Below are 14,334 nucleotides of genomic sequence, written 5' to 3'. Positions count from 1 at the left end.
AGGTGAAGCAAACCCATAAGGCTGTCACTTCATGCCTGAGGCGTGCAGGCCTCTGGAAGGTAACTGGGAACCTGCAGGCATCACTAGTGGGTACTGAGTGTGAAGTACGTGGCAGTGCACCAGCCAAATGCCTTAGACTATGTGCCATCTCAACTAAGATTGCATTTGGGACTAAAGCCTGTTGGTTTAGGTGTCATTCCTTTACCTGAGGGGGTACGGCCAGCAGCCTTCCCCCAGGGAATGCTCCTTCTGAGGATGTACCCTGATGAACTCAACATCCCAAGGACTGTGAGGCAGCTGGGTGGTGAGTGCAAGTCGCCCATCCTCACTAGTATGTATGGTAACATATGCTGCAGAGTTTGCACCCTGGATGTTGTGGCAGATAATTGAGGAGCTTGGTACTTAAATATAGGAATGTTTGTTCCTGAGGCTTGTGAAGCTTGAAGCATGTTGTGCAGGATTTGACCTGAATATGTTGGCTTTTAAATCTTTCTGGGACTGATGTGTTAAAACCGGCAGTGTTTTGCGTTCTAATCTCTTTAAAGACAAGCACAGTTATGTCAGTCTGCTTGGTGAATGCAATCACCTGCATGCTTCTAATCCTGAACTGAGTTGTAGCTGTCTGTACTGATTTTATATTTACCTTGGGCATCCGTGTTTCCTTCCCAGGAACACAGGAGTAAATTTCCTGCCTCAGGAAGCAGCGAGGCCTGCTCTCAGCTGAGGCATGGGAGGAGGCCCTGTGCTCCCAACGCTAATGCAGTAAGCTGCTCTGTGTTTCTAGCTCTGCTGCATTTCCCATTTTCCAGGGCATGCCGGGGAAGTGACTTGCCCTGCTGGTGCCAGAACCAAGAATAAACCTCAGGTGTCCTGTCTCTAATTCCATGGTGCAGCTGTGGGATTGTGCTACTGTTTCTCATCCCCCTGCCCCCTTCCTAGCAAGCCAGAAATAGCTGCATGAGTATCCTCGCTTCTGCTTCGCTCCAGATGAAGAACCTGCTGGGGCAGGAGTTCCTCTTTTCCGGTTCAGAAATGAAAATGGCCTTGCTGTAGTTGTTTGGGTGGTGGGCACTACAGGTTTGATCACATCTGCAGGTCTGGGAGCAGCTTTTTTTGGAAGCTGTCAGGTGGTTTTTCTCATAGGAGCAGAGACTTCCTTCTCTGTTGAAGTAATGGGATTACAGTCAAACCAGGAAAATCTGAGCTGGACAAGATCTCTGGAGAAATCCAGTGTGCTACTCAGATGAGCTTGGGGACCTATGGATGGAGGTCCCCTATGCCTCTCTGGGCCCTGTCCTATGGCTGCCTCACTTAAGGGGAAGAAAGCTTTGTGCCACTTCTCTGCAGCTTTTCCCTGATTTTGTTGACCCATAAGAGCCTGGCTGCTCCTTGTAGCTCCCTGCTAGGGTGCAAATAGCAGGGGAATCCAATGCCTGCCATCCCTGTGCCAAGCGAAGCCCATGCCCATTCCTGTACTGTGCGGGTCCACGACTGTTATTGCAGATGCTTCTGTGCTTGGCTTGGTTGGAGTCCCTGTGCTGAGGTTCTGGCATGCGGGCTTCTCGGTGTCCCTGTGAAGTCCCACAGCTGCACACGGGAAGTGTTAAAACTTCACTTGAGATCAGTCTGAATCTGGATCCCCCTTCCTCTGTGGGGAGTAGGTTGCTTTCTAAGCAGCTTGGTGCTCGCGTGTGATGGAAGGGGAAAATTTGTGCTGGCAGCTAGTCTGGGTGTGCCACTGCCCCAATACAGAGATGCTGATGGTAGCTACAGGAGGCAGTTTTGGTAGCCTCCTTGCCTTTCAGACACAAACACTTATCTTGGAATCATGGAATAGTTTGGGCTGGAAGGGACCTCGAAGCTCATCCAGTTCCAACCCCTTCCATGGGCAGGGACACCTCTCACTGGATCAGGGGCTCCAAGCCCCATCCAACCTGGCCTTGAACACCTCCAGGGATGGGGCAGCTACCACTGCTCTGAGCAATCTGTACTGGAGCCTCCTCACCCTCAAAAGAAAACATTTCTCCCTCAAATTTCTTCTCAATCTCCCCTCTTTCAGCCGAAAACTGTTCCCATCATCCTATCCCTGCACTCCCCGATTAAGAACTTCTCCCCAGCTTTCCTGGAGTCTCTTTCAGTACTGGAAGCTGCTTTAAGTTCTCCCTGCAGCCTTCTCTTCTCCAGGCTGAACAACCCCAACTCTCCCAGCCCGTCCTTATACAGGAGGTGCTCCAGCCCTCAGATAATCTTCCAGAGCTCCTCTGGACCCATTACAACAGATCTATGTCCTTCCTGTGCCTCTCACTGTGGAGTTGCTCCATGTCTGTAGGAGGTGCTGCTTTTTGGCTGACTAAAACATCCAGCCTGCTCCCACTCTGCCAGGGCAGAGACTGGCTGGGTGGTGAAAACTGCAGACGAGCTGTTTTTCTGGAACTGCAGTAGGCCATTGTTTGGGACAGCAGTCTGTTTTTTTCTTTGCGAGCTTATTTCACAAATGACAAAAGAAACTGCACTGTGTTCAGTCCCCAGGGCCTTGGTCACGCTGCTTCCCTCCTCCGCCGCCCTGCCCCAAATGTACGTATGGCTCTGCAGCCTCTGGGCATGGCAGGTGTCTCTGAGTGGAAGCAGAAGTGTGGTAACACTGAAACCCATCTCCTCTGCCCTTCATCTCCTGGTAAGAGCTTTCCTATTTATCTCCTTCTCCCTACCTCTGCAAAAAGATCAGGACAGAAGGGTGGACTTTCAGCATAAGTGGTTGGATGAAGGAGAGGTCTTGACTGTTTGCCATCCCTCTTGTGCTGAGGAATCTCCCCAGTGGACAAACTCCTGGTGCCTCCTCTCAGGAGACTGAAATGCCCCATTGTCTGACCTTGCTGGTGGTGCCAGTGGGTGGAAGTGACCTACTGAAGGGCTTGGCATCGCAGGCCTGCTCATGCAAGTCCTAGTCCCTCTCAAACAGTCTTCCTCCAGCCCTGTGGTGAGCTTTCAGAAGCTGCAGTACATAGAGCGTGATCTCAAAGAATGCATGCACATGCTTGGCACTACTGCCAGATGCTGCCTCTGCACTAAGCATGCAGATGTTGCTAGTAATGGGAAAACCTGGAGCATGGTGTGCTGTTCTGCTCAACAGCAGTTTGTGCATGCACATGATTGTGTGCCTTCAGGCTTGCAGAGAGGTAATGATGTGTGTTGCCACATGGCAAATGCCATTTTCTTCCTCTGTGGGCCAGCAGTGGCACAAGTGGCCAAGAAGGCCAGCGGTGCTGGGCTTGGATCAGCCATAGGGTGGCCACTAGGAGCAGGGAAGGGATCATCCCATGCACTCAGTGCTGGGGAGGCTGCACCTCAACTCCGGAGTTCAGTTCTGGGCCTGTCACTCAAAGAAGGACACGGAGGTGCTGGAGTGCATCTGGAGAAGGGATTAGAGCTGGGAAGCCTCTGGAGCCCAGGGGCTGTGGGAGTAGCTGAGGGTCGTGGGGCTGTTTAGCCACAAGAACAGGAGGCTGAGGGAAGACCTCATAGCTCTCTGCAGCTCCTGAAAAGGAGGTTGGAGCAAGTTGGGTGCTAGGCTCTGCTCCTGAGGAACAAGGGATGGGACGAGAGGAAATGGCCTGAAGTTGTGCCAGGGGGTGGATAGTGGGGAAATATTTTTTTATGAAGAGAGTGGTGAAGCCCTGTCAGAGGCTGCCCTGGGCAAGGGTAGAGTCCACATCCCTGGGGGCGTTCAGAAAGCATGTGATCATGGCACTTGGGGACTGGGTCTAGCAGGCATGGTGGTGTAGGACTGGGTGAGCTTAGAATCATTGAGGTTGGAAAAGATCTCTGTGATTCCGTGTTTCTGTGGTCTTACAGTAGGGGGAAGATCTTGAGCAGGAAGACCTGGATAGCTCTGGAGGGAGAGGTCTTTCCTTTGGGGAGGACTCTGTTTCCAGAGAACTTGGCTAAAGCTGACACAGTGAGGAGCAGAGTGCTGGCACCCCTCGGCTGATGTGCTGCTGGCCTTTCTGCTGTGTGGTCTCCTGCAGGCCCACACTGATGCAGAGGTGCTTGTTCTGGTAGCAAAGCTTTCTGTCAATTCCTGCTGTCAGGAATTAGTTCTGTAGGTGCGTTGTGTGAAATGCCACTCTTATCTTAAGGTCTTGTTGAAAGCAAAGTGTCATTTGTCATTGATGATGGTGGTAGGGTGGTTTATTTACCCAGAGCCCTTTCCTGAGCTGCTGGAATTGGTAATACCAGCTCTGTAGAGCTTGTCTTTCAGTCCATTGCTTGTAAAATGGGCTTGGTCCAGGCTACTGGGAAGATCTATTGCTTAAACAGCTGTAAATTATAGCATGCAGGGAGAAGAGCTATGTGCTTCAGGGTCCTGAGCAGGTGCTGGGGTCTGCAATTGCCAGTCCAAGCAGTGCCTGGAATAACAGAAGCCATTCCAAGGCTGGCTAGGCTGGTAGCTGGGCATCTTCTGCTGCTGGGGCACCATTCCCAAGGTGTGTGCTGTGAGCCACAGTGCATACAGATGGAGTAATCCGACTGAGACTGGTGAAGTTAAATGTGGTAGCTCAGTAGCTAGTAAGTGAGTTTAAAAGATGATTTGGAGTCAATGGGGCAGAGTTGGCACAGTGGGTTGGAGTGAGGCACCCTCTTAGGTGCAATGGGTCCAAGGTGCTTGTGTATGTGCTTCCTCCGTTGTCTTTAGGAACCAGGGTGATGCAGGAATTGAGAGGGTGTGCTGTAGCAGCATTGTCCTGATGACGTTTACTCAGGAAAGCTCAACCAAGGAGGAGGAGTGGTTTGTAAAAAGTTTGCTTGCTGGAGAGCAACCTGAATGCCTGTGACCTGGCAGAGTGCCACACAGGCATCAGGACTGCTCCACAGAGCTCTTAAATCTGTCAGCATTCAGCTGACATGCTCAAAGATGGAGTTTGCTGGCTCCAAATCCAGGCATTAAAGCTAAAGTAGCAAGTCAAAAGTCAGAGCTGAGCTTCTATTAAAAGTGAGCTTTTTGCTGTCCCCACAGAGGAGTGCTGGCATTGGCCTTTCCTGTAGCATGGAGTGGAGGTGTGAAAGGTTCCAGAAGCTGTCTGTGAGCTGCTGCTCGCTGAACACCAGGGCTGCTGTCTAGGTGGTTGGGCGGGATCCGCGCTGACCATTCAGTTAGAATTTCCCCTGTAGATGTGAAAGATGCTCTTCTTTTTGCACCGAGGTTTTTCAGTCTGGTGTCTGCTGCTTCACTGTGGGATCTCAACACTAGGAATTGCTGATGCATCTTGCACGTGTGTCAGAGATGACATTGTCTCCCCTTCCACGAGAGAACCAAATTCCCTGGAAGAGCTGGGATTTTATTGTGTGGCCCCAATGACCTGAGGGTGTTTGTGAGGTGGGCAGCCTGTTTGCTTATCCCCCAGGAGGGTTTTGTAGACAGCCCTGCAGGCAGGGAGTTGGAGTGGCCTGCCTCCAGGCTGGGGGTGAGAAATGCAATCTGTTCTCTTGTGCTGGTGTTTCCTAGGCTACCCACAAAGGTGGCTGCAGAGGACACAACCTGAGCACTTGGCAAGTGCGGAGGAGGCAGCGCCAACTGTGGCTTGCAGCTTTTCCTTCCTGTGTCCCTGTGAGCAGCTGTAGGTACTTTGCGAAGCTGAGTCAGACCCACCGGGGTGATACAGGGTCTCCCACCCACTCAGGGCAGCCTGCGGAGACAGTAACTCTGCACTGCCTGTGCAGACCTGTCAAGGCTTCTGGAGTGGATAAAATCCATCTGTGTTAGCAGCAGGATGTCAGCACTTCAGGACAAGAGGTTAAGAGTGGGTCAGTTGTAGCTGCTGGGACTTTGCTCAGTGCTGTAACTCAGCTGCCCAGACAGTCGATCCCTTGAAAGGCCTGCTGCCTGCATGCATCTGTACTGGCCTTACTGGTTTTCTGGCTGCGGCGAGAGCTAAGCAATACTGGGAGCAAATGCGTAAGCAGCAGCTATTGCAAGCCAGTGTGGCAGCAAAGGTGGGGTTGGAATAAATGGGCCAGAGCAGCTGGACCCCTAGTACCTTTAGGAGCGTCCTTATGAGCCCTTGGACCCTTGGTGATACATCCCAAACAGGATTCTGGTCTTGCATCTCCAATAGCCAGGAGACAAGGTGCAGGACAGCATTGCCTGGCAGCAGTTTGGGTGGCATTTGCCCCACGTCTCTAGGAACACTGAATGCATGGGGTCAGAACGGGGCTGCTCTCTGCCCAGCATTACAAACCCACCAGGATCACTGGCAGAGGAGGGCGTCTGTGCCAGAGCGTGTTGGCGGTGCGGCTTGGGCTGTGGGATCAGCTGCTTTGCTGTGACTCTGTGCTGTTTAGTGACTAATCAGATTTTTGAGCCTGTTTAACACATTCAGCTGTCTCCCCGGAACAATGCACCAGCTGTATTTTTAAACACATCACGTGGCTTCAGCGAAGCCGGCGAACCAGCAGAGTGCAGCTTGCCTGGGCTGGGAGGTGTGTTGCCCGGCGCTGTGACTAGCAGCAAGCAGCCTCGTCCCTGGCTTGAGCAGTCAGCAGCAGCTTTCCCTCACCGTCCGCTGCAGCAAGTGGGTCGGCTGCTGCTCCAGGTGCTGTCCAGAGTGAGTCCCGCTGGCCAGCAAGGGCATTCCATGCCTGTGGAGCTGGGTGCGAGGACAGGTGCTGCAGTTGGAGAGCCAAGCAGGTATTCCAAGCGCAGGAGGTCCCTTTGAGTGCAGTTGTAGGTGAGTTCATAGTCCTGTGTTGTAGCTATCATGGGTCTGCACCTTTGGGCAATCTTTCAGGGATAAAATGTGGGGATATGCTGTGCTTGTCACTGGCAGCTCCTGCAGGCTGGCTCTGCCCTGGGATGAGGGAGATTACTCAAGTAAGGACCCAGCTGTATCTGTCTAGGGTTTTGGTGGTGTTTTGAGGTTTCCCACCATAGTGAGGCTGGAGAGGCCAGCTCTGTAGCTGGTACGTTCTGGGAAGCACTGTGTGAGACAGTTATATCTCTGCATCCTGTTTTGGCTATGCTAGGCTGCTTTCTCTGGTGCTGGCACAGAGTTTGTACTGCTGTCTGAATATCATGTGCTGCTTTGCAGTAGCATTTTTCCACTCACCTGGTTCAGGCAGCGTTTTGGGCTGTTAATCCTCTTCTACAAGAGCTACCTGAAGACCTGAGATAAAACCTTGGAGTACTTGCTGGTTGGGATCAGCTGGGGCTGGAGCAGATCAGGTGGATCCCAAGCTTGCTTGGTGAAAGCTTCAGGGCAAGCTGCCTTGTTTTGCAGCCTCTGAGTAATTAAAATCATTTCTGCATGCTTTGCTCTTTTCACTCTGTTTGGGGACACGCTCAGCTTGCTGGGACTTGCTCCTTCCGAACAGAGATTGCTGGTGTCATGCCCCCGTGGGATATTGCACAGCCAAGCCAGCCCTGCAGGCCCTACACTGCTGACCCACAGAGCAGGATGGAACTTCCATGACCTGGTGCTCCACTCGGGGAACATAGGGATGGCTCTGTTTGGAGGGAGGAATTTGCTTGCCTTGATTCTTCTCAGTGAGAGGAAACCCTGCTGCCGTGCAAGGGAAGCAGTCTGGTGCGTACTCATCTGTTGGCTTGCGGGCAGAGGCCTAACCAGACAGGCTTGTTGTGAGTGCGTCCCGGGGATGGTGCTTGCAGCTGGTTGTGGAGCATCTCCCATGTGAGCAGGCCAGGCGATACAGTCTCCCATCAGAGCCAATGTGTGCAGCATCACACCTCCCAACCTGCAAATACCTGCTAATGGGCCTGACCTTGTTTCTCTCGGCCTGGCTGCTGGTGTGTGCAGCAAATGCTGGCCCTGGGCCCTGTCTCTGCCCCCTGTCACTAAAACTGCGTGGATCCCAGCACATGCAGCAAGAAATGCTGGTGTAATGGCACGGACTGGGTGAAGGGGGCCCATCTGGAGCATGTGTATGAGAGGCTCCTGTTTGCTGGCCACACCAGGTTCTGCAGCTGGCTCCAGCTGCGCTGCAACTGACAGCAGAGAGCACACAACCTTTCTGGAGCTGATGCTTGCTGGTTGTGGCACCTTCCTGGTGAGCCATCTGTGGGCTGATGGGAGCCAGCACCCTCCTGGGCTGCTGCCACAGAGTGGGGAAGGAAGGAGGTGTGTCATGCTGCAGCACTGACAGGCTCTTTCTCCATTGCAGTTCTCAGCATGCTGAGTAATCCTCTTGGGAATGTCCTGGGGAAGCCCCCTCTGGGTTTCCTGCCTTTGGATCCCATTGGATCAGACCTGTCAGAAAAGTTTTCCACGCCAACACTGAGGAACTCCCGCCTGGACTCCCGCTCCCTCCTGGACTCCCGCTCCAGCAGCCCCTCAGACTCGGACACGAGTGGGTTCAGCTCAGGCTCTGACCACCTCTCAGATTTGATCGTAAGTTTGGGTCTCGCGCCTGCTTTTGTTCCTGGTGCCTTTGTGGAGAGTGCAGGAGAGCTGGAGTGCTGCAGGGGAAGGGGTTGCCAGAGGGGTCCGTGGTGCCCACACTGGCAAGGCAAAGTTCATCTGCAACCCTGGGTTTGGCAGAAGGGCTGCTCATGCAGACCTCCTTCAGCGCAGACTGATGCTATTTTTTTTTTTTTTTGTTTTGTTTCTCAATGTTTTGGCCTTTTGCCTTTGTGCTTGCAACCCAAATGGGTTGAAGTTCCCACTGCAGGGACCTGAGTGCTTGAGCTGGGGTGTGGCAGGAGGGCGTCTGTGACCCAGTGCTGACTGGGAGGTCGTTCATCAGTGCAGCTGGCTCTAGTGTGGGCTTCCCAGAGGCTCCTGTCCCTGCTTTTCACTGCCTTTCCTGTTTGCTGGCTGCAATTCTCTATCTCAGGGCTGTTTCTGGTAGCACAAACTGGGTCTGGCCTGCTTCTGTTCCCCTAAAGCACAGCTAAATTTGGAAGCCAGGAAGTGTCCCTCACTGACCTAGTCTGTGCCACAGTGAGAGCAGTATCTCCGGGTGCCAGCAGCACAGTGTGGCTCTCTCTTGGGAGAGCTCTCCCTGGGGCTCTCCTTGGAACTAAAGCTGGGTCTGAGCTGCTCCTGGCTCTGCCATGGTACAGTGGACATGAAGGATGACATAGCTGGTTCTGTGGGGTTGATTTTCCAGTGATCTACCATGAAGAATCAGACTCATGGAATGGTTTGGGCTGGGACCTCCAAGCCCATCCAGTTCCAACCCCTGTCACGGGCAGGGACACCTCCCACTGGATCAGGGGACTCCAAGCCCTATCCAACCTGGCCTTGAACAGCTCCAGGGGTGGGGCAGCCACCCCTGCTCTGGGTGATCTGTGCTGGGGCTTCGCCACCCTCACAGCAAAACATTTCTCCCTAAGATTTCATCTCGATCTACCCTCTTTCAGCCTAAAACCATTCCCCCTGTCCTGTCCCTGCCCTCCCTGATCAAGAGCCACTCCTCAGCTTTCCTGGAGCCCCTGGAGAATCGGAATCTGGAGCAGGGGAGCTGTAAGGAGCTGCAACTCCTGAGCTCTGATGACAGCAGGCAATGCAGGATGGCAGGGCTTTGTGCTGGCCTTGTTCCTGAAGGTCAGGTGTTCCTTGGCATGGCCTTGGCCTTGGCGTGGGCGGCTGTGGGAGCAGGGTGGCTGGCACTAAGCTGCATGGTGTCTCACATCCCTGGTTTTACTCCTTCACCCTGGGAGGGACTGGATAAACAAGGGAGTGGTTGGGTCTGCAGCCAGCTGAGCCCCTGATCAGGTCTGGTGTGACTGGAAGTGGGTCCATGGGAGGTGAGTGCTGTCTGAGGACCTGCAGAGCTGCTGGCAAGCCCTGCCTGCTGCCAGCAAAGTGCATGGCTCCTGTGCTGTCTGGTGCTCCTGGGGATGACAGCGGTCCTTAAGGCTGTGCAGTCAGAGGTGGATTTGTGGCCTGCAGCAGTCCCCACTGATGATAATTGGGCACAGGTTCAGTGGGAAGTGTCTGCAGGGGCAAGCCTTTCCCAGAGTAACAGTGTCCTGTCAGGCTGCTGGGACAGGTATGAGGGCTGCTGTCCTGCCTCTGACAGACCTCTGAGGGTCTTCGGAGAACCGGAGATCAGAGAGACCCTTCTGCTATGAGCAAGGGCAGGGCCCAGCGTGACACATGGCCTACAGCATTATGCGCTCTTCCTCAGAAGTGCGGTTTTAACATGGACTTTCTCTTGCAGTCAAGCCTTCGCATCTCCCCTCCTCTGCCCTTCCTACCCCTCAGTGGGGTGTCGAGAGACCCCCTAAAGATGGGAGTGGGGTCTCGACTGGATCAAGATCAAGCTGCCCTGGCTGCAGTTGCTTCCTCCCCAGCCAGTACATCAAAAAGATGGCCTGGAGTGTCTGCGTGGCCTTCCTGGGATCTCCTGGATTCTCCAGAAGATCCCTTCAGTATCGAAAGAGAAGCCAGGCTCCACAGGCAAGCAGCAGGTAGGTTGGGTGGGGGTCTTGGCCAGCTCCAGTGCATGGTGGTGGTCCTGTGTGTCTGAGGGTACACAGCTGGCCTCAGTAACATGGCTGGGCATGTGTGCAATGATCAAACTATGCTCCATGCCCAAGCCTGACACTGGGTCTGCCTGCTGATGGGAAGACAGGCTATCTGGGCAGCTGCTCGCTGCAGTGGCTCTGCTAAACCTGGAGCTGTGGAATGTGGGGATTTGCTTGGAGACCTCTGTGAGAGTGGGAGTGGTGCCATACTGAACGTTGCTTGTGCTTGTCCAAGCTGTGAATGAAGCTACCTACACCTGGAGTGGGCAGCTGCCTCCTCGAAACTACAAGAACCCTGTCTACTCCTGTAAAGTGTTCCTGGGAGGCGTCCCATGGGACATCACGGAAGGTGAGCAGCCCCCAGGCCCATGCTGAGGCCTGGGGTCTTGACATCAGAATGGAGCTTTCTGAAGGAAAGCTGACTTCTCTTCTTCCTTTGTAGCTGGACTGATCAACACCTTCCGTGTGTTTGGCTCCCTGAGTGTGGAGTGGCCTGGTAAGGATGGCAAACACCCGCGCTGCCCTCCCAAAGGTAATATGCCTAAAGGTAATAGCGACACGGTAGGGTTACTTTTTTCCCATGCTATGTTACAGCACGGATACTGGGATGGTACGGCTGCATGCTGGTGACTGGATGGTACAGAGCACCTAGGGTAAATGTCCCACGCTCACTTGGGTCAGCACCAGGGTTGCGGAGCGCTGTCACCTCAAACCCGGCATCCCCACTCATCACTAGCAGGGCTGGGTGGAAGCGTAGGGTGGGGGAAATCCTCTCTGGGGCTTCTGGTGCCCCATGTGGGGCTGTTCTGCTCTGGGCAGGAGCCACTGGTCTCCACTGCCAGCATGAGCACCTTTGGCACAAAGTGCATGTAGAGCCAGCAGGCTGTGGGGACTGAGCCAAGCAGTGTCTGGGGCGTAATCAGGTGTAGAGTACCTGGGCCGGTGTATTGTGTGAGTGGAAACAAGTTATGGGGTGACTGAATAGTTGCTTTGTAGGCACAGTGGTGCCTACCAGCCTCATTCAGTCACCAGAGCAGTGCAAGGTACAGCGTGCTGGCACTGATGGGGCCACAGAGATGATCCAAGGGCAAGAGCACCTCCTGAGTGAGGACAACCTGGAGAAAAGAAGGCTCCAGGGAGACCTTAGAGTAGCTTCCAGTACTGAAAGGGGCTCCAGGGAAGCTGGGGAAGGGCTCTTGATCAGGGAGGGCAGGCACAGGATGAGGAGGACTCTTTTAAGCTGAAGGAAGGGAGTTTAAGGTGAGATCTCGGGGAAAAATGTTCTGCTGGTGAGGGTGGGAAGGTCTTGGCCCAGGCTGCCCAGATCAGTGGTGGCTGCCCTGCCCCAGAAGTGTTCAAGTCCAGGTTGGATAGGGCTTGGAGCCCCCTGATCCAGTGGGAAGTATGTCCCCCTCCATGGCAGGGGTTGGAACTGGATGGGCTTGGAGGTCCCAGCCCAAACTATTCCATGGTGGAAGGGATTTTAAAGCCTGGAACTTCTGTTTCTCGGCCAAGATTTCCAAAGTGTGAAGCAAAGCCTGTTTTCCTGCAGGCCATGCTGTGGTCAGGCTGGAGGTCATGTCCAGATGTGTCTTTGTGCTGGGGGACAGTGACCCACATGCCACTGGATGCAGGCAGCCTGCTCCTTGTGCCACGTGTAGCTTGGGCTCTGTCCGAGAGCTGTGTGGCACCAGAGGATCATCTGCTGGGGCAGGCACTGCAAATCCCTCTTCCAGTTGGGGTTGGGGATGGCAAGGGATCTGTAGTGTAGATACTTTGTGTGGCTTCCAGAGGATTTTTAGTGTCTGCAAGCTGGGATGATCTTTCTCCTCCACTGCATCTCTAACAACTGCTCCTTTCCCTCCACCTCTAAAGGATATGTCTACTTGGTGTTTGAATCAGAGAAGTCTGTGCGTGCTCTGCTCCAGGCATGCTCCCAGGACATGCTGAGTCCCGATGGGCTCAGTGAATACTACTTCAAGATGTCTAGCCGCAGGATGCGCTGCAAAGAGGTGAGCAACCCTGCAGGGGACGCTGGTGAGATCCCTGGAGACAACGGGATGTGCAGTGTTGCTTCAGCTGAAACAGCAGCAGGAGTCACACTGGTTCTTGGCCGTCTTTAATTGATGTGCTCCTGCACTGGGGCCGGATGCAGGCAGGGAAGGGTCAGGTCAGTGTTTGTGTCCTTCACAACAGCTTGTGTCAGGAATTGCAACCCAGAGCTCCTGGATGTGGGGCAGACCCTGCCTTCGTGGAGCTGAGCAGCTTGAGTTACCAGGAAATGAGCACAGGAGCAAGGATTTTACTGTTCCATTCTGTGTTCCGCACCTTTGCTTGCAGAAAAAGGCTATGATACCTTGGGTGTGTTATTAGACCCTGTCTGCTGGCAGAACACGTGGCTTTCACACTTGTGGCAGTCGAGTATTTTGGATTCATAGCTGTAACTGGCTGCTGCCCACACAGTCTTGGCTCTGGAGGTGGAGATGCTGAGGCTGCTGGAGGCTCGGGTTGCCTTTCTGGGAAAGGAGGACCTCAGCTGTAGATCAGGAACTGCCGCACAGGTTTGTGCGGCTAAAGAATTGAAATTCAGCTCTTATCTAGACAGGCACAAAGGAATCGCCCTCCAGACAGCGCTCCTGGTGTCTGGCTGTTGGCAGCACTTTCATGCCTGGTGACTGAGCTCTAGCAGCAGTTTCTCCTCCTTGCAGCCTGGTGTTGGCTGTCCCACCAGATGGGAGCTTCTGCTGGAATTGGTAGTGGGTGGGGTATTCCACTGATCTCTAATGACCAGCTTCTGTGCAGGGAGGGGTCTGGCTGGGCTGTAAATATCGGAGTGAGCAGTCAGTAAAATCCATTCCTGTGGATGGCTTCCTGGCTGCCAGCCCCAAGGGACCAATGTGTTGGGTTCTGGTTTAGCTTCCTTAGGCGTTTGGAGCAAGGCTAGAGCTGCGGACCCTGAGTAGCACTAATAAAAGGGGTGTTTGCAGGTTGAAGGTGAGGTCTGAGGGTCTGGGATGGCTTCTGCTCTCAGCCGAGGGCACGGAGGAGCAGCACAGCCTGTGGCTCTGCCAGCCCTGGACTAACTCTCCCTCTGCTGTGTGGTTCCAGGTGCAGGTGATCCCGTGGGTGCTGGCAGACAGCAACTTTGTGCGTAGTCCATCACAGCGGCTCGATCCCAGCAAGACAGTGTTTGTGGGTGCTCTGCACGGGATGCTGAATGCGGAGGCCCTGGCGGCTGTCATGTATGACCTGTTTGGAGGGGTGGTCTATGCTGGCATTGACACGGACAAACACAAGTATCCCATTGGTAAGTCATGATCCTGTCAGGATCAGCAGTCACCCAGACCATGCTCTGAGGAGGCTGCAGCAGTGCCCTTTGCTTGGTCCTGCAGTGGGAAGGAAGGGCTGCCTGGGGTGCCATGATCTGCTTCCACCTGCTCTGGGAGCAGATGTCCAGGCAACCTCTTCTGCAGGCTATGCTCTTTGCCTTCTGCCATGGGGAGGTGACCCAGCAGTGGGGAGGGCTGCAGAGCCAATGTGCCTGGGAACTAGGAGGTCCTAGATTGTTCCAGAGTTGCTTGCTGTTTTGAATCTCATTAGGTACTGCTGAAGGGTTTTCTTCCCCATAAAGTGCTGTTAATAGTCGTTAGGTGCTGCTTTAGCTACTCCTCCACTGGCTGGTGGCCTTTCCAGCTGAGGAGGTGCTGGCTATGTGATGGCGGCGGGAGCAGGGCCATGGATGGCTCTGTAGGACCAGTGCTCATGGGCAGTGTCCTGTCTCCACTGTCCTGTTCAGTTCCCCCCTGGGGTGCTGTTGCTTTGGGCTGGGAGGCAGCTGGTCACACAAG

The 14,334-nt window shown here is 54.0% G+C and overlaps 1 protein-coding gene across 10 annotated transcripts in view; it reads left to right on the top strand.

The window, feature by feature from the left end:
• CPEB1 (cytoplasmic polyadenylation element binding protein 1) overlaps positions 1–14,334 on the top strand; it is a 37,623-nt gene that overhangs the window by 18,878 nt on the left and 4,411 nt on the right. For 7 of the 10 annotated variants that reach the window (XM_054077816.1, XM_054077817.1, XM_054077818.1 and 4 more), the window contains 6 exons: positions 8,176–8,402; positions 10,180–10,429; positions 10,722–10,835; positions 10,929–11,033; positions 12,362–12,498; positions 13,595–13,793. In XM_054077816.1, the coding sequence (XP_053933791.1) occupies positions 8,176–8,402; positions 10,180–10,429; positions 10,722–10,835; positions 10,929–11,033; positions 12,362–12,498; positions 13,595–13,793 (1,032 nt within the window). Of the gene's footprint in view, positions 1–5,855; positions 6,726–8,175; positions 8,403–10,179; positions 10,430–10,721; positions 10,836–10,928; positions 11,034–12,361; positions 12,499–13,594; positions 13,794–14,334 lie in introns of those variants that run through there. The other 3 variants (XM_009567223.2, XM_054077814.1, XM_054077822.1) reach the window with 2 other exon arrangements.

The sequence above is a fragment of the Cuculus canorus genome, chromosome 12 (assembly GCF_017976375.1).
Source record: "Cuculus canorus isolate bCucCan1 chromosome 12, bCucCan1.pri, whole genome shotgun sequence".
Lineage (NCBI taxonomy): Eukaryota > Metazoa > Chordata > Aves > Cuculiformes > Cuculidae > Cuculus > Cuculus canorus.
This window is presented reverse-complemented; position numbering and strand designations above follow the sequence as displayed.